Here is a 24,446-nt window from a genome sequence, read left to right on the forward strand (position 1 = left end):
CTCAAATTAATTTTCAATAAAACAAACAAGCTAAAATAAGACTTATGTTTAGTTTTCCATTATGTTTTATCTATATGCAGTTAGTTTATGTTTAGTTGTAATAACCCTGCTTGCACAGTAACAAAATATAGAAACCCTATCTGAGTTATACTTAGGAAAATGTGAAATCAAATCAAATATACCATGTACAATACAATTAAATATATTTATCTAATTTATTCCGTCTAAATAACTTGAGAAAATAGACTTTTGTTAGAAATGAAGTCTTAGTTTGATATCAAGTTTTGGACAATGACAAGTGTATTACACTGATTTTATTTTTATAATTCATTAAATAATATATATTATATTTTTTAAAAAATATACATTTCTTATTAAATGATAATTGATCTAATTTATAATACAAGTCTATTATTTTTGAAAAATAATTGAGATAATAAAACAACATTTTAAAAGTAACAAAAATAAAAAAAGAGTAGGGAATGATATGAAGCTAGAGCTCCGAAACAGAGAAGAGGATGATGCTACCGATGTTGTAGCATGTATTTTCCTTTTATTTTTTGCACCTGTTCATGCTTTAATTGATCCTAGCTTTATGCATTCATACGTTAATTTTAGCTTCTTGAAATCAGGAAAATTGAAGTTGGAGTTATAAGCATACCAATATTCGTTTCAAGTTCTTTGGGACAAATAGTGCTCGTTGATCATGTTGTTTGGTGATTTTGATGTAATTTTAGAAATGAATTGATTAATCAAGCATAAAATGATTTTGGAATCCCGTAAAAAAAAGTTCTTTATCCAAAGTCTTGAAGGTGATATCATTGAAGTCAAGGGCATAAGTTGAGTGATTCTACTTATATCATTTCGTTGGTTCGAGCTAATAAACTTTTGAATCAAGGTTGTGAAATATATTTGGCCTATGTTATTAACTCGAGTTCAGATGAAAGTCAAATGAGTAAGATTTGGACAATATGAGAGTTTTCGAATGTATTTCAAGAAGAATTGTCATGATTACCTCCTAATCACGAGGTGGAATTTGTAATTGATGTTTACTCGGGTGCAACTCTAGTCTCCATTGCTCCATATCATATGACACCAAGGGAGCTAAATGAGTTGAAAATTCAATTACAAGATTTCCTAAATTGAGGTTTTACATGCCTTAGTATATCGTCTTGGGGAGCTTCGGTGCTTTTTGTTAGAAAGAAATATGGGTCGATGCTACTTTATATTAATTATTGGCAGTTGAATAAGTTGACAACCAATAATAGATATTTGTTTCTGTGTACTGACAATCTATTTTGTTGGGGATCGACCCGATTAAGCAATGAAAAAGTAAAAATAACGGAAGAAATTGAGAAATTGAATACACAAATTTATAATGAAAAAACCTCTCCAAAGAGGATAAAAAATCACAGGCAAAGATAATTTTACTATAATAGCAAAAGAATGAAGAGTACAAAGATGGAGATAAAAACTAAACTCCAAAACCCAAAAAAATAAAGAACCCTCAAAACGTAAATACAAAATTCTCCAAAAATGTTATGAGTTCTAATCTCTAATGGGTTTATTTTGTAAGGTAGTAAAAGAACCTATTTGTCGAAACCATTTTTTTGAAAACGGGCGTCGACTTTGGTTTTGAAAATGAAAATGAAAAATGGGAGTCGCCACCAATCTTTTTTGTTTAGGTGTGATCGGATCACCTAGAAATTTAGTCGTTTCAATAAAATCTTTCGATTTATTAAAACAACTGATTTTGGTCTACGAAAATTGAGAAAATGGATCCGGGAGTCGGTTACGTGAGAGGAAGGATTAGCACCCTCGTCACGCCCAAAATTGGTACCTAATCGATTAATTAACTTCTTAATGTCGAAAATTGAAAAAAAATTTAAAAAAATTTTAAAATACGATCCCTTCTCATGAATGCTAATTTTAAAACGCCTGAATTACATTGAAACGATCATCAAAGACTTACTCACCCCGAGATAGTAAGGTGTCACATCCAGTAAGTTAGGACGCGACGTTTAAATCTTCGGGAGCAAGTTTGCCTTTAATCTTTATCGAAAATTTGTGTATTTTGAAATCTAAAAGGATATTTGTCTTTTTAGGTTTAATAAGAAAATCGAAACCCAGTAAATTAGGGTACAATTTCTTGAATTCCCTAAACGCAAAATATTACCTTATTTTAAAAATTTTTCTTTTTAAATAATTATCAAACGCAAGTTTAAAGCGACATGGGATTATTTGAAATATAATATAAAGATAACCGATTATATTTAAACATAATGCATGGGATAATAATACAATAATATAAAACAATTATCTGAGTCAAATATATATGATAAATAAACGAACGTTATGATAGTATTAATGTACTATAATAGTCATAGTAATATTAGCCGACAAATTCCAACAATAAAACATACGAAATGAATGGATAATAGTAATGAAAATATTAACAAAATAATAGATAAATATAAATATAGATATAAGAGAAAGGGCTTGTAAAAATATTGGCATTAAAAACATAAATACAATTGAAGGCCCGATTTATAGTAAAGCATATATAAATGGATAATAATGTGATAATAATAATAATAATAATTCATAATAATAGTAGGAACAATATATATATATCAGTAAAAATATAATCTAATTTTAAAGACATAAAAAGGTGATAAACAAATAGATGAATAAATAAATAATAATAATAGATAATAATAATAATAATAATAATAATAATAATAAAGGCCTAAATAAAATAAATAACTAGTGAAAGATTATTGAAGATTGGAAGAGCGATAAATGCAAGAATTAAAATAAAATGTAAATGAATAATATATATATATATATATATATATATATATATATATATAAAACAAATAAACGAACAAGCAAATGAGTAAAAATAAAACAATAATGAATATATAAGCAAGGAAATAAATAAACAAATAAAGAATAAAATAAAATCCTTAAAGGGCTGAAATTAAATAAATAAAAGACTAAATCGGGATTAAAATGAAATTTTAAAGTCTAAATTATAATAAATAGATAATATAAAAATAAGGATTAATTGAAACTAAAATGAAATTAAAAAGAGTAAATTGTAAAAATAAATAAATAAAGGACCAAATGCGAACACGCGAGAAAGGGCAATGATCAAAAGGGAAATTACTCCCTGACCCCCCCTAAACACAGCGTTCCACGAAGCCTCAAAAAATGGAGGATCAAAATGAAAACAGAATAAAATCTAATGGTAAAATTTAAAAAAGGAAAGGAACAGGATTGAAGCATGCTGAAAAGAGGAAGGACTAAAAGGGTAAATATACCTTTAGTCCAAAACACGCAGACCCTCTGTAGGATCAGGGCCGTTTTTTGGGTCGGCCCCAAAACAACGTCGTTTTGGGGCTCTTCAGGACACCTTGAAACGGCACCGTTTAGTCCCTTATTTAAATATCAAAAATCTAAAGAAAAAAAAAGCATTTCCCTTAGGTTTTAAAAAAAAAAAATTAGAGGATTCTCTCGATTCCTCTTTTCCTCTCCCCATTTTCAGCCATTGGTGCCATCAAGGCCATCGATCTCCGGTGGTCGAAGCCGCACGGCTTGGATTTTTAACCCCTTTCTCGACCGGATCTGAAGGCCCAGCCTTCTTTCCACGAAGGAAAAAAAGAAAAAAGAAAAAAAATGAACAAAAGGAAATAATCCGGCTTTGACCAGTGTCTTCTCCGCCATCGTAGCAGCCTGGGCCGACTTCTAAAGGTTTTGAAACCTTCGATATCAGTGAAACTCTCCTCTGGCGACCAAAGAAGGCGGAGCGACTCCGATAGAGCTTTTATTGTTCTATTCTACTATTTATTATTATTTTTTGAAAAAGTAATAAAAAAAACACCTTTTTTGATCTTTTGAATCTGTTTTTGATTTTTTCTATTCCAGTGTTCTAAAAAAGGTTACATCGAAGTTCTTGTGGCTATATAGCCGGATACATGTGATTTTTCCTGCTACTACTCTCTTTTTTCTTTTTGTTACTATTCTTTGCTCCTTTTTTGTCTTCTTCTTTGCTTGTTTGCAAGTGATAGCGAAGGCGATGGGACGAGGCTCCTGTCTCGAGTGTTGTGCCCGCTAAGGCCAACACATGGGGTTGCGGCGCCATGGAAAAGCTAGGGTTTCTTGCTAGCTTAAGATAGTGGGCCATATGGGCCATTAGGTCTTTATTTATTTTGGGTTTTAAGTTTGATATTTTTTGTAAATGGACCTTTTTAATTTGTACTTTGGTTTGGTTTGTTCTGTAATTTGGGCTTTGTTTATTAAGGCCCGGTCAAATTTGGGCATGTACACTATTTAAAGGCTAAATTCATAGATCAAATAATAAAAAAATAATCTAGACTAATCAGAGTTTGATTGAAACAAATCAACAGAGTATGATTGAAACAAATAAACATAGTTTAACTGGAAGATTATTTCTCAAATTTGACTAAAATAGGACTCATACTCAACAAATATCCGCATTGACTCATATTTCCATAACGCCATCTTTGCCAAAGCCTGCCACGGGCCTATCTTCAACTATGCAGGGAATTAACTTAATTGAATCTGTGCTTAGAAACTGGAAGACTTTTAGCCTATAACTTGTACACTGCTAAATTAAAACTAATTCGGGTCTAATTTTCATGAACACAATGCCCTAACTTTTCAAAACTTGCACCCAAAAGAGAACCTCTCTTCAATGAAATAATCATATCTTTTCCCTCCTATGACCAAGTTGCTTCCGCTCCAAACGAGTTGACTTCGACTCCGTAATGTACGAGGGACGTTCGATTTCACCGGTCACTATAGAACCTTCCAGAATATAAAAACTGTCGATTCTTTTACCTTTTAACAAAATGAGTCCCCCATGAGGCATCTTAATGCCTTTCGACTCGATGTTGATTCTACAATCTTTCAAGTCTAAAATACTCAAAGATATGAGATTCTTTCGTAAATCAAGTATATACTTAACATCTGAGAGTGTCCTAATTGTCATATCGTGCATCCTAATTTTAACAGTATCAATACCAATTACCTTACTAGATGGATCGTTTCCCATACGCATAACTCCACCTTCAACCAAACTATATGTGGAGAATCATTCTCTATTGGGACACATGTGGAAAGAACATCCCTAATCTAGTATCCATTCGGATGTAAGCTTGGAGCTTTCACTTATTGACACTAACAAGAAATCATCAACGCTTTCGTCTGCCAAATTAGCACTAGCTACATCTTCCTCATTACTCTCAGCAGCCCTTTTATTTTGCAGTTTATAACAATCTGCTTTGACGTGACCTTAACTTCTTACAATAGCGATACCTTCTGTCTCGCATCTTTGATGTTATCAAAACAGAAGCTTGCTTATCTGTCTTGCTATCCGAACCAAACTCATTGTTGAGTTTGTCTTTACTCAACAAATGACTTTTCATATCCTCGAACAAGAGTTTGTCTCTGTCATAAATCAGGGTTTTCTTAAAAAACTTGTATGAAAGGGGTAAAGAACACAATAATAGCATAACCTGATCTTCATCGTCAATCTGAACCTTAAAGTTATTTAAATAATTTAAAAGGGTAATGAATTGACTGATGTGATCTCTAAGAAGCTCACATTCGTTCATGCGAAACGTAAATAAATGTTGTTTCAACACAAAACGGTTAGCCAGAGACTTAGCATAAAGAGTTTCTAACCTTTTCCATAAGGAAGATAAGGTCTTTTCCATCAATACCTCCTGCAATACCCTATTCACGAGGCACAACTGAATTGCAGACAATGCTTTTCATCAAGTTTTTCCCATTCTGACTAATCTAGATTCTCGAACTTTTTCCTGGTAACGACCTTTTTCAGCCCAGTCTGAATTAAAATTGCCATCATTCGAACTTGCCACTAATTGAAATTTGTGACACCATCAAACTTCTCAATGTCAAACCTTGTTGTTGCCATCTCTGAACGGGCTGATCTACGAAAATTGAACTAACTCTAATTACTTGTTCGTTGCTCAATCGGGTTGATCGCCAACATATTTGATCAATTGAAAGGTGCAATTGTATTCTCCAAAATTGATTTAAGATCTGGATATTATCAACTGAAAGTGAAAGCTAGTGATGTGCAGAAAACATCGTTTCGTACGTAGTATGGTCACAATTCCTAATCAATGTTTGAGAAATTCAACATTATAAAGATAATCAATCCTAATTTCTACTGGGATTTTTATTAATCAACTTTTAAAAATTATTAGTCAATCAAGATGCTAGGGATCTCATACAAAATCAATATCTCAAAATCATTCAATCAATAAAAACTAAATATTGTATAAAAATCTTAATCTATCAAAAAAAAGCCACAATATTATGTTTTAGAGATTAATTAATAACGCTTGAAAAGAAAAGAATAATTATTTCCAAATTAGAGAGACTTGCAAGTATTGAAATATTGATCACTTACCTTGTAAAAATTCTAGAGGGTGTGTGAGAGATTAAAAGAAATTTGAGACAAAATTGATGAATGTTAAAAAAAAGTGAGTGGAGAGAGATTAATTTAATTTTGTATAAAATAAAATTTTCAAAAATTTTGGTGGATTATTTTACAATTTTTTGTAAGCTCAATTTACTAATTATATAAATTAAAAATATATATAAGCAATTTTTTTTTTTTTTGAACCAGTTGAGTTTACGATCACATATGTAGTTCCGCGATTGAGTCAGTACTTACAACCTTTCGTGTTCGTTTCCGTGGTTTAGTGAGTCCATCATGATATCATAGCGTTTAACTCAAAGTGAAAAAGGGATTTTAGTTTCAAGTATGGCAAATACAGTGAGCCTGGTGACTTACCTTGTGAGGTATATGATCTTAAACTTCTGCATAAGTAGTTGTAAACTTCATGGGAACATCATTCTTTCTTGTACTCTTGGAAGAGTCATTACTAATACAGAGTTCGGACATTAACGCTTTCATTTTCATGTTTTGCTAAGTGAGGATTGTTGTCTCTTTCAGATTTTAAGATGCTGTTGTTATTGAAGCTTTTTCATATTTTGTTAAAGAGTTCTTGAATGATGGAGGGCTTTGAAATTGTATTTGTGAGGCATTCAATTCATGTATAGTGTTATGCTTGGCGATGGAAAGGTGAATATTATGGTGGTTGTTTGGTAAGAAACCCTTTGGTTTGTGATGCTAGAGATGGAGTAGCTACTGTGACAAAAGACAACATTATATGTAATTATAAAGAAGATTTTTGCTGAAGAGCCCAACATTCTTGGCAGCAAAGCAAGAACTCAACGACCATTATTGGACTGGGCTTGAGTGTTTTTTACATTGATAATCAATTCTCTATTTGGATTATGCATAAACCAGGATTTTTTTTTATAATTAAGGTTATTATGATTGAATATTGATTAAGAGCCTAACATTCTATATCACCACATGCTAAATGCAAATGGTTGTTGTCGGGTTATGCATGGTAGGCCTCATTCTCCTTCTGCCTTTTCTCTTCAAACTTTTAAAGCTTAACACAACTATACACTTTGGTGTTCAGTTTTTGCTTCGTTTCTTCCAACTAGCTGAAGTGTATGTATGTATGTATGTATGAGAAAGTAGGATGCAATTGATAGAAGGACTACACACAGCAACAAGTAATTAATTCAAAAGATGATTGCAGCTGCATGCATTGAAATGTTATATGTTCATGTCACTCTGCTGTCATTACAAAATGACCTGTTTATTTTTTCTGTTAACATGAACATTGGAAAACCCTTGGCCACCAACTATACCATCTGCAAGTAAAAAAAAAAAAAAAAATAATCATAAAGTTGCAACTATTTAAGCCTCGTAAACTTTGCATTCCTCATCTGCTGGGTTTGCCTTGCAGTAATCCTCCAAGGGGTCACCGCTTCCAGCTACAGGCATGCCCGGCCACTTGCTTGCCACCAAGTGTGCCAGATCAACAACCCTTTGGCTGCATATCACATTGTAACAGTTATTAATCTACAAAATCAAATATAAACATTACCTACACTGATTTTAGATTGCTTGCTTAAAGCTCACCTGTAACCCCATTCATTGTCATACCAGGCCACCACCTTGACCATGTCATCTCCCATGACCATGGTCAAGGAAGAGTCAATGGTGGAAGAAACATCAGAGCACCTAAAGTCCACTGAGACAAGAGGAATATCGCACACTTCCAATACACCCTTCAATGGTCCCTCGGCTGCCTTTCTAAAAGCAGCATTCACATCTTCAGCTGTAATGCCCTTCTTCTCAACATTCACAACAAGGTCAACAACTGATACGTTTGGTGTCGGCACACGAAGTGCAATGCCATTCAGCTTTCCCTTGAGTTGAGGAAGCACAAGAGAGACAGCCTTGGCTGCACCTGTGCTTGTTGGTACAATGTTCAATGCTGCAGCCCTGGCTCTCCTCAAGTCACGGTGCGAAGCATCTAATAGCCTCTGGACCATCACCAACAAATAATTTTAGTTTTCTTCGTTGTTCAAGCAATTCAATTGGGTGTTTGTGTTTGGTTAATTATTATGATTACCTGGTCTCCAGTGTAAGAGTGAGTGGTTGTCATTGTACCCTTCACAATGCCTGCAAATCAGTTTTGGCAAAGTGAGAAAAGGATCATCCTCAAAATGTTCAAGCTTTGAAATGATACATAAAAATGAGAAATGCTTACCAAATTCTTCATCAATGACTTTCACAAAAGGAGCCAAGCAATTTGTGGTGCATGAAGCATTGCTGCAAGTACAAAATGGCAATCAAATTCTAAACCACTAGAACAGAAGGAATAAGGGGAATGATTTTCGTTACAGCTCTATTAGCACGCAACTCTTCATTCAAAACTGACCTGATGATGTTTGAGACTTCGTGGTCGTAATCCCCTTCGTTGACTCCAACAACATAGGTTGGAATGTCAGCACCTTTAGCTGGAGCGGTTATGATAACTTTCTTGGCACCAGCTTGTATGTGCTTTCCAGCTCCAGGGCCATCTACAAAGACTCCAGTTCCCTTTAAGGTGCATGTCAAATGATTCAGTTATAATTATTACTCTTTAGAGCAAGCTGAATAATAGATTGCAGGATCTGTTTAAGAGCACTTAAGGGCAAAGGACCTACCTCGATTACAATGTCGATACCAAGTTCAGCCCAAGGAAGCTTGAGAGGGTCCCTGTTAGAGACGACCTTGATGGGCTTCCCATCAACACTGATGGTTTCATTGTCAACTATTTTCACATCAGCTTTGAAAGTTCCCAGCATGGAGTCATATTTCAGCAAGTGTGAAGCCTGTGTTTATATTGTATACCGCAGTTAATGAATGAAACTAATCAAACCAAACCTCATAGGTTAGCTCTTATAAAGCATGACAAATGAAACTTAAGTTACTTACATTCTTGACACCACCACTGTCATTTACAACAACAACCTCGAGGGGTGAGTCCTTCCTGCCATGCCAGCATCTGAGGAAGTTCCTGCCAATGCGTCCAAATCCATTGATTGCAACCTTCAGTTTGGCAACTGTTTCTCCCCTAACAGATGCTGATGGTACACCTTCACTCTAAATTTCAAACAGTTTCAAGCCATCAACACTATCATATGCAACAGTAGTAAGACTAGCAGGACAATCTTATCTCTTAAAAAGTAGAGTTATTTTGGAAGAGTGCAGGAACCTTGGGAGTAAGTTGGGCAGCCAGCACGTCGAAAAAGGAAGTATCTCTAACATTCTTGGCAAAGGTGACGCATGAGCTGGATCGAAGTCCAGAGAATTCAGTCACTTCCAGTCTCTGCACAACAAAACCGAAATGAAAATAAAATCCTGAAGCAAATTAAAGAGCAACCAAAAGCAGAAGAAAGAGGGAGACCTTGGAAGAGCATTGAGTGGGGAAAGAGTGAGTGGTCTTAGATGGAAGCCTGGTGTTGGCAGGGATTTTTGAAGGAGCTAAAGCAGCGTTTGTTGCCATGGCTGATGGCTGTAATTAAAAACTAAAAGATCAACTCCCCTCCCCACTACTATTTATACACTTGAATTTGGTGTTTTGGTTAATATATCATTGGATATAAATTATGGTTGAAAGTGAATTAACGGAACGTGTGGTGAATATGGAGGGTGTGCAAGATATATGTGATAAGATTGTATGGGAGAACTGAAGCTCATAATTTGAGCCACAGCTCCATCCCTTGTCATTTCTCTCAAGTGCATTAGCAGTTTTGCACTGTGTTAAATGACCACAAAAAAAAAAAAAATCTGCAAGTCGTCAAGAGAGAAAGGACTCAAGCTCAATGGAGCAGTGCCCAAGATGCGTACAAGCAATAATTTTATGGCTACGAGGAGATTATTTTGGATGGTGGTGAACATTTAGATGAAATTAAAATATCCATGTCATTGTACGTTCTTAGGATAAACTTATTTTGAGGCTAATAATAATGAAACCCCACATCGGAGACAGAGAGAGGGGTATTCTATTTCCAAACAAAAAGATTCGATTAAAATTTTCTTCCAAACATCAAATGCAGGATATTTATTTTAAGTAAAGATTGTTCCAAGTATTAAATCAACATTACAAAGTAGGAAACTCCTCAAATGCTGCTCTGTAAAACTTGTCGCAAACCTTGAGCATCTTACCTTCATGTATGGCAAAAGTTTTTAAAGTATTCATGTTTTTAGCAACAATCACCACATATTAAAATGACAGAGTTACACTGTTTTGTCGAGAAAACAGGAAAATTACAACAAATTCCCTATTATTTCTTAATAACAGACTAGTTAAACCACCGTTCGTAAGGCAATTCATATGGCAGCTTCAATTTCATCAGAGTTTACAGCAACTCCATTCGGGGCATCTTCAGATCGAAGCTGACCAGAAACATCATCAATGGCAGCGTTTAGCTGAGCAATCTTCTCGGTCAGTACCTTCCGAGTTTTCTACACAATAAAGGTCACTCATTATTCTGCTTTTAAACCCATAAACTTTTGACAACACATAAATGCTGGTCCATCAACTTCAAAGCACACACTACTCAGGCCATTCCAATATTTAGAGGACAATAATTCTGAACAGTGTAAGTGCTCACCTCCAAAGCTTTTTCTTCATCATATATGAATTTAGGCAGTCTCTTCATAAGGTCCTTACTATCAGCTACAGCTAGTGCCTTGCTGATCTATAGAAGGCAAACAGCATAAGAATCTAAGTGGTCGGCAATCACCATCATATAAGTCATGAATAGTAAGTTGACATAGGAAAAATAATAGTCAAACATAAATAATTTCCAGAGTTTCGGCTGTATGTTTTAGACATCAAAAAGAAGGGGGGAGGGGTGAGTTAGACAATTATGAAACTATAGCTGTAGAGTGTAATCCATTGAAAATTATATGGGGGCATTTTAATTGGTCAAAATAACAAATATACATAAAGGAGAGCAAAGAGATAGTTTAGTATAATTTCTACAGCAATTTGCAATGGTAATATCACCTGAGGGGCAAATACACAACCAAGTGCACCAACCACGAGCCCTCCCAAAACAAAACCTCCAACAAAGGCATTAGCACTGCTTGACCTTTCGCCATCACTGTAAGAACATATGAAGCCGACAACTTGGGTAATAATACATGCTAATGTTCCCAACAGAACATATCAAAAAAACACAAAAGAGAGAACAGAATATGCGTGTACACAAGCACACACACACAAACCTAAGCATACGGTTGCTAGTACTTCTTTAATTATCTCCCAGTTATAGGAATATTAACAGGAATAATCATTCATTATTTGGCTCAAATTGTCTGGAAGATGATACCTGTACGAAGCTTGAACGGTGAGAGGCCTTCTAGAGGTAGAAATATGCAGTTTCCTCAAATGACTAGAATTGAATGCCAAGTTGGTGGAGCTGGCACTCCCATGAGAGCCTAGCAAAAAAAATTGCGCAGGGAAGGTAAGGAAGGTAAGGAACAGCCTTTCAAAGCTTTCAAAACCAAATGGATGGTACACTTGTAAATGCACAAAACATAGCTTTGATGGAACAAAAATTAGAGTTAATGATACTATGATCTCAAAGGTAAAACAATCTTATGATCTCAGAGGATGGAAAATAACATGTTGATGATGCTATAATTTAACAAATTCTAAAATTGAAAATTTGAATTGATGTTAAACCCAGATTCTTGCATCAAAAGATGTAAAATGCTGAACTAAAATGAGAAATAACGAAAAATAAAGCCTAACAATTAATTCCACAGCCAAAGTACTTTCAACAAATCCTATTGGCATTTTTCTTTCGTTTCTAGCTGACAGCACTTGCAGTCAATATTACCTTAGGTTTAATAGCATGCCAAAAAAACAGAAGACAAATATGCTAGGAAATATAATAAATTATAGGCTTGAATCTGCAAATAGGAGATTAGTTATCAATAGCCTCAAAGTGCCAATGTTCTAAGACCCATCAACAACTTCAACACTGAGATATGAATACAAGTCCATGGAAACAGCGAGCATGGATTTATATTTTGCAAAGAAACTTTCTTCTTTTTTTGCAATCATGATGCGTTAGACGTTCAATCGTACTCCATTAAAAATAAAAGAAGCTAAAAAGATCGAATCAATTACAATGAACAACAATAAAATTATAAATAAAACAATTAACAGTGAAGAAAAACGAAATGTGAAGGGATTGTTACCAGAAAATAGTTGAAGGGGAGGATTTGTCGATAAAACCAAAGAATTTGAAAGGGTAGTCATTTTTTAAGAAATGAAACGAGACAGTTGAACAACGAGGGAAACAAAATAAATAATCCGACCCGGTTGCTACTCCTGAGTTGTGAGTGAGTGAGTGAGCGGACGAGTTAGTTCGATGATACCTATGCTGCCTTTTGTCCTTCAGCTTTGAGCTTGACGACCAAACTTCACCGTGGATCTGTTGCTCTGCTTTCGGCCCAATCTATTAACTTTTTAGATTGGACTGTTTCCTTCTTCTTATTGGATTGGACCTAGAATAAGAAATTTTGTATTGAATTGTTTTTTTTTCCATAAGTTTCGATTTAGTCTTTTTACTCTAATTTCGTCAATTTTAGTTCTTTTACCTTTTGAATTTTAAAATTTCAATCATAACTCAACTGAAACCAGTTAAATCTGTTTGACCAATTTTGTTATTTGTCTGATACTATGTGTAGGTTTTGGATTTAGTTTCTATTCTCCGATTTGATTATTCTTAGTCTTTATACTTTTTAAATTTTGAAATTACAATCCTAGCTCAAATGGTATAATTTAAATCCATCAATTAAAATGATACAATTTTTTTTTATGTAAGTACCATGTGAAAATAGCAAACTAGCATGGTATTACCAATGTAATAATATGTTTGCCGCATAAGATTATGAAAATGGTATAATTTAATTTAATAAAATTAATGGGTACCATCTTGAATCACGACTGAAATTTTAAATTTTAAAAATTTACAACTTACGATAATACACAGATAATAACAAAACTTGACTTTTCTTTTTAAAATTTATTTTCAGGGTTAATATTTAATGTAAAGGTATTATATAATTTTATGGACGGTTAATTAAGTTTAGTGAGTTTAATTTTAAAATTTATTTATGATGTGTGATTGTCCAATTCACTGGCCACTGTATGTATATTAATTTTAAAATAAAAGAAAATTGAAGCAGATGTTTGATGGGGTCATCTCTAGCAATGGAAATATGAAGCTGAAGAGCAATGCTGTATTCAATACCTTCTAAGAAACAAAAGAATGTTCAAACTTAATTATAAAAGGCGCATGTTAACAAGAAATACAAAACAAAATGGACAGTGAAATTTATTATATGTTAACAAGGTTTATTATATGTTTGAATCCTTCATCACAAATCTACCATTATACTAAATAAATCCCACCAAACCAATCTCATTTGGGTGCTTAATTACTATATATGTCATCAATTAAATTTACATATTAATTACTTCTTTTAGTTTGTATGATTTTCTTTAGTGCGATAAAACTTTAACTTCAGGGGTAACGTCAGAAATTTTGTTTAGGAGTCGAAATTAAATTATAATTTTTACTATAGTAAAAAGTAATTTTACCATTTTAATAGTCTCTATCTTTATAATTTATAAACAATTAAATTAAATTTTTCATTTTAGAGGGCTAAAGTACAATTTTACCTTTACTAATTTAAAATTTTAAAATTTCAAGAGGTCTAATGAAAATCTTCTATTTTAGGGCGTAGGGTCCCCCTGCCCCTTGGTTTCGCTTCCTTGTTCAGTTTTACATAAAATCATTTTAATCTCCATTTAATTTTTAAATTTATATTCTTTTGTCAAATCACTCTAAAATAAATAGAAAAAGTAATATTTTTTAATTTTATTGATGTGACATATCGTAGATTGTCACGTGGACATCAATATTTAATTAATTTTTAAATTTTAAAATTTCAATAAAATTATAAAAATATTTTAAAAATTAAAAATTATTCAAATTATTTAAAAGTATACCACTTGTAAAAAATTAATATTTTTAAAATTAAAATTAATTAAATATTGACATATTATCTATGTCAACAAAATTAATAAATATTAAAATTTTCATACATTTATGAGTGATGAGAAAAAATATATAAATTAAGAAAAAAGACGAAAAATTTAATAAAGAATTAAAATAATTCTTTTGTAAGTTGAAGGGGAAAAATCATTATGTTTTAGAACTAATAGGATCCTTAAATAAATAAATATTGTACTAGTACTTAGTTACGAGAAAGGAGTAAAATTCCTTAGGTAAACGTGTTCTAAACTCCTCTCTAGAGTTGATCATGGTTGGTGGTCTGCCCGGCCCGAAGGCCCGCCCGAAAAATGGGAGGGTTTGGGTAAAATATAGGCCGAAAAATGGGCTTGGGCAAAAACGAGGCCCGTTTAAAAAGCGGGTCGGGCCTCGAGTAAGAGTTTTTGGCCGAGCCTGCCCGCCCGGCCCAATTATATATTAATATATAATTTTTAATTTTATTTTAATTATTTTAAATTTTAATATAACTATTTTTTATTATATTGTTAATTTGTGTATTGTTTTAAGAATTGTTTTAGTATTATTTTATTTATTTTAATATTTATTTTAATATTTTAAATATATTTGATTTATTATATTTTTAAATTTTTTTATTTAATGAAATAAGAAAAAAAATTAATATGGGCCGGGCCGGGCCGGGCTCGGGCTTAGTAATTTTATTTCGGGCCGGGCTTGGGCAAAATTTTAGGCCCATATTTCGGGCCGGGCCGGGCTCGGGCCTAGTAGACGGGCCTAAAATTTTATTTGGGCCCGGCCCGAACCCGGCCCGGCCCGGCCCATGATCACCTTTACTCCTCTCCTCCGTGGTCTTGAAGAATATTTTTCTTAGGAAGATCCACAAATATAAATCCCACATCCATTAATAAATATACGGGATAATATAATATTTATCTCTTAATTTTGTAATTAGGTTCATTTTGGTATATGTATTTTTTTTCATTTAATACTTAAATTTGACAATTAAATTTAAATTTAAAAATATAAAAATTTAACGATGTGACATTTTAAAATTGTGCCACATCATTACTTAAAAAATTTATATAAAAATTTTAGGTGATGATGTGGTGTATAATCTCAATGTGTCATATTTACTATTTTAATAAGGGTAAACTACAAAAATAGTCACTTTTGTTTGCTTCATGTTATATTTTAGTCACTTATGTTTGAAATGTTACGTTTTAGTCACTTATGTTATTATTTTGTTACGAAGTGATCACTCTTCCGTTAAGTTCTGTTATCTTTCTAACGGTAATCCTACGTGGTAGTCCAACTAGATATTATTGAATCTGCTAATACGTACTTCGTCTGGATGTTGTATTAGCAGATTCACTAATATGATTATATATATATATATTTACGCATGTATCACATTACAAAAATAAAATTTTAAATATTTATACCTAATAAAACATGTATCTCATTACAATAATAGTTATTTTCCAAATAACATATTATTTTATAATTTTATTTCTTATTTAATATTTTAATTTAATTTTAATAATGCATACTTTATCCGGATGAAGTATGTATTAGCAGTTCAGTAATATCTAGTTGGACTACCACGTAGGATTACCGTTAGGGAAATAACAGAACTTGACGGAAGAGTGATCACTTCGTAACAAAATAATAACATAAGTGACTAAAACGTAACATTTTAAACATAAGTGACTAAAATGTAACATGAGATAAACAAAAGTGACTACTTTTATAGTTTACTCTTTTAATAATTAGATTGGTGGTTGAACAAATCAAACCACCCATTTTTTATTCAATTAGTTCGATCAATTCGACCACTGAATCAACAATAATTAAATAAATAATAAAAAATCATAAAAATCTTTAAAAATTACTAAACCGGTTGAACCTGCTTAACTATCGATTTTTGTCTTAATTTTTTATTGTTACCAATATCAAGTAGTTATCGAGTTAATTAAGTCAACTCTTTTGTTCGACCGTTATATTGTCTAACTCTCCGCCCGTTCGATCCGGTCCTATTTTAGTAAAACTGATCACATCATTAAATCTTAATAGAATTTAAGTTCAAGTATCAAAATGAATCTAGTTATCAAGTTTAACCACTAAAAAGGAAAAAATCGAAAAGTATATTATTATTATTCCCTAAAATTATAATTAGGATTGTAGAATATGTCTAGACAGGAGAAAGTCAGGCTTGTGGACCAGGGTTTTGAGACAGTCCAACACCTTTCAATCTCACACAAAATAAAATATATATCAGATGGGTGTTGATTAATACTAAGTGATAATTGAATATAAATAACCACCGTGGATCCCAATATCTGTTTCTTTATTACATTAATTCTCACCCTTGGATTGGCTGCATTGGCCGGCTTGATTCTATATTGTCCTAAGCTACGGGATTGTTAACTTAGATCACCACATTGCCCATCACCAACCTTCCACATAAAACCATGCAAATCATGACAAACTTTTGTTCATAGAAACCGTGTCTCAAATCCAAACGCGCTGCCCACTTGCATTTCTTCACTCCATTTTTATATGCTTTCCGCCTTCTTGTTATACTTTTACATTACTAAGCGTTTTGGTTTTTGCAAAAATGGCTACCCCTAAGGAAAGGTCACTGGAGGAAACGCCAACATGGGCTGTTGCAGTTGTGTGTGCAATATTTGTGATCATATCTATATTCATAGAACATGGAATTCATTCTCTGGGAAAGGTATTTAATCTACTAATGAAAATTTCATACTAATAATTATGATTATGATTATAACCTTTGTTGATGACATGCAGTGGTTTCAAAAACGCCAGAAGAAAGCCATGATGGAAGCTTTAGAGAAAATAAAAGCTGGTTAGGTTATATGTATATATATATATAGTACTTGTTCATCATATTGTAGGCAAACTGCAGTCTAACCCTTAATAGATTAAATTCCATTATAATTTGCAGAGTTGATGCTACTGGGATTCATATCCTTACTACTTACTATAGGAACATATTCCATTCCAGCGATATGTATCCCAGAAAAGATAGGATATACGATGCTTCCATGCAAACGGAAGCCTGGGTATGCAGGAGATAGTGGTAAAGATAGCAACAAAGGGGGCGGAGGCGGCGGCGATGAAGATCGCCGGAGAAAGTTACTTTCTTATGCTGAAGATATGGTTTGGCGTCGAGTCTTGGCTTCATCCAAAGGAAAAGATTCTTGCCCTAAAGTATGCCGCCGGCCCTTTTTTTTAATCTATTTTCAACATTGTTGATAATTAACCTGATCATTAATTTCTATATGAAATGATAGGGTAAAGTTGCCCTGATTACACAAAGCGGGATGCACGACTTGCACATATTCATATTTGCGCTTGCTGTCTTTCATGTTCTTTACAGTGTAGCCACCATTCTACTGGCTAAGGCCAAAGTAAGTTTTTTTTCTTTTCCCCTTGAAGATCAACTGGTTTGGTTGTAGAGCTGATATTATAGTTGTGGTGAATTGAATTTGAACAGATGAAGAAATGGGAGTCCTGGGAATCAGAAACTAAAACTCTCGAGTATCAGTACAGAAATGGTTAGTCTTTCTACTTTTCACCTTGCCTTTTAGGTCTAAATTATGAAGGTTGTATGGAAAAAAAAAAGTTTGGAAATGGTGATTGATATTGATACTTGCATTTGTATATGTTACACATCAGATCCTTCAAGGTTCAGATTAACCCATCAAACTTCCTTCGTCAAACGTCATTCTGGTTTCTCCACAATTCCGGGCATGAGATGGATAGTAAGACTCTTCTAATTTCTTACTAATTTTATTTGGAGAATTAAGTACGGTAGGAAATTATAATTCCACATTGTCCCTGTAGATATCTCTTTTTCAACAGGAGAATGACAAATAAGATTTATTTTTCTTGATTTTCAGCTTTTTTTCTTACAAAATTTAAATCCAATTAAAAATACTAAAATTAGGAGGAAAACTTTAATTTATCATATCTCTCTATTTATTTACACTCTAATTTTACAAAAAATCTATTTAATTATTGGTGTGGCATACAAGCAAAGTTAACAAACATTAAAGTTTTTCATTTATGTTAAAGGTGATTTAACAAATAACGCAAATTTAAAGCATAAAAGAGACAAAAATTAAATAGATTTTTTTTAAATTGGAGTGTAAATAAGTAGAGAGACAAACTGAGTTATGCAATTTTACAGTTTTACATTTCTGATTAATTTTTGATATATTAATAAACTAAAAAGATTTATATATTTACTTTTGAGTATATTTGGTTAGCTGGAATAAAAAAATCTAAAAATATAATTATAGGTGGCCTTCTTCAGGCAATTCTTTGGTTCGGTGAGCAAGGTGGACTATTTGACCATGCGCAATGGCTTTATCAACGTAAGTAATTGGCCGGCGTACATCATCTAATAATTTGATTAGCAAATTGCTCAGCTAGTGAGTTCAACTTTAATCACCAAATATTAATGATTAATTCAGGCACATTTTGCGGCTAACACAAAATTTGACTTCCATAAATACATCAAAAGATCCATGGAAGACGATTTCAAAGTCGTTGTCGGTATCAGGTCTGTTTAAAACCACTTTAAATTTAAATTAACTTTATATTGCTACTCTAAAATTTATTGGTTGTTGGTTTTTGGGATGTTGCAGCACACCTCTGTGGGCATTTGCTATCATCTTCTTGCTTCTAAACGTTTACAGTTTGTAATTCTACCCCTTTCTGATTAGCATATCATAAATTAATAAATGGAGTATTTATAATATAATATACGTGGTGCATGCAGAATGGCAAACTCTCACCTGGTTGTCTTTAGTCCCACTGACTGTAAGCCACCCACATCCTTAATTAAACTTTATATGTTATGGATTGAGAAATAAAAGTAGAAAGATTTGGTGAATTGTGTAGATACTTGTATTGGTTGGAACAAAGCTTGAACTGATCATAATGGAAATGGCGGAAGAAATCCAGGAAAGGAGTGCAGTGGTAAGAGGGGCACCAGTGGTGGAGCCAAATAACAAGTATTTCTGGTTTAATCGACCCCAGTGGATTCTCTTCTTGATACATTATACATTATTTCAGGTAAATTAATCATGTTTTCCTTAATTAATTACCAGCTTGACATCTATTGGTTTATTAATTAAGTTTGATTGATATTTATGCAGAATGCATTCCAGATGGCATATTTCCTTTGGGTAGTGGTAAGTAGTGTGTTCCTCTATTCAATGTTTGACTCTATTTATTCTGAAATTCCATATACAGTGATTCATATGTTTTGTGGTGCAGTTTAAGTACAGCCTAGGTTCTTGTATCCACGAGAAACCGTACTTTGTAGTGGGAAGGGTTGTTCTTGGGCTGTTCCTTCAAATTCTATGCAGCTACATTACCTTCCCGCTGTATTCCTTGGTGACGCAAGTGAGTAGTAGAACAAATGATTATCATTATTTGTCCATGTGATTTGGTTTTGCTGAAACTCCCATGAGTTTTACAGGTTGAGAAGTACATCAATAAGGATTTTGTTTTCCTATTCTGTCAAAAGCTTTACAAGTTCACAGAGTGCTTAAGTGATACCCTCCTTCGAGATTCTCTATATGCTAGAGGTCTTGAGTACTTTAACCTTGCCAAGACACTACAAGTCACTTTCGTTCTATAAACTTGTAAGACTCTTGGCAGAGTAAAGAGATAAAGCTCTGGTCAAGAATTACCAAACTTGTTGACGTATTCTTCTGACTGGTGAACCCATAAAACTTTGGGTTGAACCAAAACGCATTAACATTTATCATTATGATGATGGATTTGTTGTTGAATTATATGTTGGAATGAATGCAGATGGGATCGCACATGAAAACTGCAATTTTCGAAGAGCAAACAGCCAAAGCTCTGAAGAACTGGCGGAAGGCTGCCAAGAAGAGAAACAAGCAGAAGGAAAAGGAAGGAGGAGGGATGAGTAGCCCAATGTCGGTGTCAATGAGCGGTAATACCACACCAAGCCGAGGGACATCGCCTTTACACTTGCTGCACAATCACAAACATAGGTCCACCGCCAGTGATCAAACCGATGGGGTTCTTAATTCCCCCACCCATTCCAACTTCTCTTACCCCTCCGACACTGATCTCTCTGATATTGAAGCTGCCGCACTTTCTCCTCCTCAACATTTAACACAACTTGATGATGATGATCATCATCAACATAATATTGATTTTTCCTTTGTCAAGCCTTAAGTTAATTCACTAGTTCCATTGTAATCCAAACAATATTAAATTGCTTAATTAATTTCTGTGCTAGGATTACTCACCAATAATTATAATTTATGAAAAATAAATCAAAATTTTTTATTTGGATAATTACAATAAACAATTAAACAAAATTTGAATTTGCCTTGAAGCTCTCATGCACTCTTTTATAACATCGTAATTAGGGTGAAGTCAAAATTATTGGTAGGGGGACAGACAAATATACATGTTTCAACTATATATTTTAAATTCAGAATAATCTTAATCACCAAAATTAAAAAATAAAATAAGTTTAATACTCAATTTGTATTAAATATTATAATTATTTAAGTTTATTTTTACCTAATTAATGTTTAAAACTATTCATACTAACATATTACAATTATTAAACTTTGTTTTCACCAAATTAATATTTAGATGTTACTTTATATTAATTTATTAAATTAAATAAAATACTCCTAAAATTATAAATTCTATAATAGAAATCAAATTATAAAAAACTTTAAAAACTTGAGGCCTAAACACAATTTTTTTCTTTTTTAATAATATTAAAATAAAAAATTTAAAATATAAGGGGGCTGAAAATTTTTTCCAAAGTTTGGGCGAGGCTGGGGTGTGCCCTTGCCTACCCCTGAATTTGTTTATGTTTGAAATAGACCTGCTCATAGGTCGGGCCACTCGGCCCAGCCTAAAGATCCGTCCGAAATGTGAGAAAGTTTGAGCAAAAATATAGGTCTAAAAAATGGGCTTGGACAAAAAAAAAGGCTTGTTTCTTCAGGTTAGGCAATTTTGGCCCTGTCCGACCTGAATTCACTAAAGGACAAATTTCTTTTAATATTATTTTCTTATTGTTTTCTCCTTATTTTGTTACCATTTTATTATTATGTTGCTACTATTTTGTTGTTATTGTTTGGATATTGTATAAAACTTATTTTATTGTTAATTTTGTTATTATTTTAAAAACATTTGTTAATTTTGTTATTATTTTAGAGATATTTGCTTGTTAAGTTGTATCTATTTTAATGTTATTTAAGTATTCACATTTTTAAAATTTATTTTTAATTTGTTGGAAAATATTTATTTTGATGTTTTTAATATTTTGATTATTATATATATTTTAAAATTATATAAAATAATATAAAATTAATATGGAAGGGTCGGGTCTGGTCCGGTCCAAATTTTAACATTTTTATTCGAGTTGAGCCTAAAAAAATTTTAGGCACATTTTTCGGGCCAGGCCGGACTCGAACCTAGCAAACGGACCTAAATTTTAGTTAAACTCAACTCGGCCCATACACATCTCTAATTTGTAGCCTCAAATTTTATTTTTTTGTACCTTTTAAAGAATGTATAGGGTGTTTTAATTTTTTTTTATGTATGTATTTATAACGTGTAGTGATTTAAGCTTTATATATAGAGGACGCATCCAAAGTTAAAAAAAGAAGAATTATTCCCTCATATTTTGTCTTTCTTTTGTCACCTATTTTATTATAATTATTTTTAGTTTCATAATATGTTATAGCTTGTTCAATAGTATTCAATATTTCGTTGGAAGTCAAGTAGTTTAGACATATAAAATTTTTGTTCTATCAACAATCTAAAATATGTGATTTTCTATATGAGCTTGAAAGATACGAAGATTTTAGTAGGGTAAATTACTTTGAGGTAACTGACAAAACAGTCACCTAGGTTTCATTTCAATCACTCAACTTTGAAAAAATAACAAAACAGTCACTAACGTTATTAAAAACTGACAAATCAGTCACTCATTAACGTTTTCCGTCATAGGCTTAACGGAATAGCTGACATGGCTAGTTAATTAGCTGACGTGGCCAGTTAACTTGTCACGTAGGACAAGTAGTCAAAGGGTAAAAAAAAAAAAGATGATTGGGCATTCTTTGTGCATTTCTTCTTTTTCTTCTCATCTTTCTCTTCATCTTCTTCTCCCTCAACCTCTTCTTTCTTCCAGGATCTCTGCAACAATTGAATTTGGATTGGAGACCAGCTGTTGTAGATCTTCAAGCTGCAAATACAGAAGTAGAAGGAATCTTAAAGTTATACGCTAAGGTTTTAATTCATAGAAGTGATCAAAATTGCACTTGCCTTCTTTTCCAGGTCTTCAACAAGACCAGCAAGTGTTTTGATTTCTACTTCTTTATCTTTGACAGATGAAACAGTCTGATAGCCATTTGTGGACTGTTGTACACCATCATCCAATTCAGAAGTAGCTACAGATGATGCTGATTCTGAAGAATTGTTTACTTTATTTCTGAGCCTTTCCAACCGAGACTTGCAAACTGAGATTGCTTTCTAACAGTATGGAACTGCTTCTTGGGGCTTTGAGCCAATTTCCAAACACATACATATTCGAAAATTTCTAAATTAAAGGGTTAAGTAGCATATATAGAATCTGAATGAAATTGAAGGATGGAATTAGAAAGATTCACATTTATTTTTTGACCAGTATGCATTCATTAACCAAGATACCACACTATTTATTTCAACCTAGTATCGAGTGCTACATAAAGAGTAATAATCCCAATAATATAGATATTTCAACCCTATTAGGATACAGTTCAACTATTTGACGGTGATCTGGTTCAACCAGTCGTAGTAAAATGGATAGAGCTTTCTGGTAATCACCAAGTGAAGATTCAATGTCCTATAAAGAAGCATATCAGAAACAAAAACCGATGTTTTAGATGAAATAAGATCCTTAAAGAAAAAGCTATTGTCAAATCGGTAAAGGGTTCCTCCTCCTATTTATCCCTAACAAGCATGCACCAAGGGAGAAAGAAGATGAAGAGTGTGAAAAATAAAATAGAATAAAATAAATAAAAATAAAGAACACAAAAATTTTACGTGGAAACCCTTTCGGGAAAAAAACCAAGGGCAGAGGAGAAGAAAATTCACTATGTCGAAAAATTTTTACTCAAATACAAGAGGAATAGACTATGTCTATTTATAGGCTTGCAAAGCCATATTCTAGTAGGATTGAAACACCTTATCCTAATCAATATAAAATAGATGGAGTTTAATAATGTTTAAAAACCTTATTCTAAAATAAAATAAAAGAAGTCTAGTTCTATATGGATTTTACTTTTATTTTATTTTCCATCGTATTTTATTTAAATAAGAATTTGGGTCACTTAATTCTAACAATCTCCACCTTGACACAAATTCTCAATGAACAAGTTCTTCATCGCGAACTTTCAATAAACAAGTTCTTCACCTCTTCCAAAGAACCCCTTAAGGGTTTAACTTCAACAATGAACACCAACCAAGTCTAAGCAATGCTCAAACTTGGTTATAGGAAGTGACTTAGTCATCATATCTGCAGGATTTTCATGAGTGCTAATTTTGCTCACAACAATATCACCACGAGCAATAATATCACGAACAAAATGATACCGAATATCAATGTGTTTTGTTCTCTCATGAAACATTTGATCTTTTGTAAGAAAGATGGCACTGATCGTCACAAAATATCTGGCTGATTTGAAGGTCTTCATTGAGTTCACTAAATAGTCCCTTCAACCAAATAGCTTCTTTACAAGCCTCAAGAATCGCCATGTACTCAACTTCAGTGGTAGACAAAGCGATCGTAGTTTGCAAAGTGGCTTTCCAACTAATTGCACAACCTCCGATTGTAAAGACGT

General features: G+C 32.9%; 3 protein-coding genes across 3 annotated transcripts; 1 reads left to right on the forward strand and 2 right to left on the reverse strand.

Moving 5' to 3' along the window:
* Positions 1–7,654: 7,654 nt before the first annotated feature.
* On the reverse strand, positions 7,655–10,270 carry LOC108480988 (glyceraldehyde-3-phosphate dehydrogenase B, chloroplastic). The gene is made up of 9 exons (XM_017784145.2): positions 9,879–10,270; positions 9,687–9,800; positions 9,407–9,574; positions 9,136–9,303; positions 8,868–9,028; positions 8,697–8,758; positions 8,559–8,608; positions 8,063–8,469; positions 7,655–7,973 (listed from the first exon to the last, which is right to left on the reverse strand). Exons 1-9 carry the CDS (start codon positions 9,975–9,977, stop codon positions 7,838–7,840), a joined length of 1,365 nt encoding a protein of 454 aa, XP_017639634.1. The 5' UTR covers positions 9,978–10,270; the 3' UTR covers positions 7,655–7,837.
* A 236-nt stretch (positions 10,271–10,506) lies between these two features.
* LOC108480765 (uncharacterized) lies at positions 10,507–12,935 on the reverse strand. Its single transcript, XM_017783862.2, has 5 exons — positions 12,689–12,935; positions 11,812–11,920; positions 11,487–11,583; positions 11,089–11,175; positions 10,507–10,939 (listed from the first exon to the last, which is right to left on the reverse strand). The coding sequence occupies exons 1-5, from the start codon at positions 12,747–12,749 to the stop codon at positions 10,805–10,807; spliced, it is 489 nt and encodes a 162-aa protein (XP_017639351.1). The 5' UTR covers positions 12,750–12,935; the 3' UTR covers positions 10,507–10,804.
* Positions 12,936–17,103: 4,168 nt separating this feature from the next.
* LOC108481617 (MLO protein homolog 1-like) lies at positions 17,104–20,775 on the forward strand. The gene is made up of 14 exons (XM_017784728.2): positions 17,104–17,266; positions 17,341–17,398; positions 17,498–17,763; positions 17,847–17,963; positions 18,050–18,110; positions 18,232–18,317; positions 18,858–18,932; positions 19,032–19,120; positions 19,206–19,255; positions 19,340–19,380; positions 19,462–19,635; positions 19,719–19,754; positions 19,840–19,968; positions 20,383–20,775. Exons 1-14 carry the CDS (start codon positions 17,147–17,149, stop codon positions 20,773–20,775), a joined length of 1,695 nt encoding a protein of 564 aa, XP_017640217.1. The 5' UTR covers positions 17,104–17,146.
* The last annotated feature ends 3,671 nt before the right edge of the window (positions 20,776–24,446 follow it).

Source organism: Gossypium arboreum, chromosome 1 (assembly GCF_025698485.1).
Source record: "Gossypium arboreum isolate Shixiya-1 chromosome 1, ASM2569848v2, whole genome shotgun sequence".
NCBI lineage: Eukaryota > Viridiplantae > Streptophyta > Magnoliopsida > Malvales > Malvaceae > Gossypium > Gossypium arboreum.

Excerpts from the sequence above, each read along its gene's own strand:
- LOC108480988 (XM_017784145.2), bottom strand. The coding sequence starts at position 9,977 with ATGGCAACAAACGCTGCTTTAGCTCCTTCAAAAATCCCTGCCAACACC. Across the intron at positions 9,029-9,135 it reads GTATCGACATTGTAATCGAG|GGAACTGGAGTCTTTGTAGA; the intron begins GTAGGTCCTTTG and ends TGCACCTTAAAG. Across the intron at positions 8,759-8,867 it reads GAAGTCTCAAACATCATCAG|CAATGCTTCATGCACCACAA; the intron begins GTCAGTTTTGAA and ends TTGTACTTGCAG.
- LOC108480765 (XM_017783862.2), bottom strand. The coding sequence starts at position 12,749 with ATGACTACCCTTTCAAATTCTTTGGTTTTATCGACAAATCCTCCCCTT. Across the intron at positions 11,921-12,688 it reads TCCCCTTCAACTATTTTCTG|GCTCTCATGGGAGTGCCAGC; the intron begins GTAACAATCCCT and ends TTTTTTTGCTAG. Across the intron at positions 11,176-11,486 it reads GTTGTGTATTTGCCCCTCAG|ATCAGCAAGGCACTAGCTGT; the intron begins GTGATATTACCA and ends TGCCTTCTATAG.
- LOC108481617 (XM_017784728.2), top strand. The coding sequence starts at position 17,147 with ATGGCTACCCCTAAGGAAAGGTCACTGGAGGAAACGCCAACATGGGCT. Across the intron at positions 17,764-17,846 it reads GAAAAGATTCTTGCCCTAAA|GGTAAAGTTGCCCTGATTAC; the intron begins GTATGCCGCCGG and ends ATGAAATGATAG. Across the intron at positions 19,755-19,839 it reads CATATTTCCTTTGGGTAGTG|TTTAAGTACAGCCTAGGTTC; the intron begins GTAAGTAGTGTG and ends TTTGTGGTGCAG.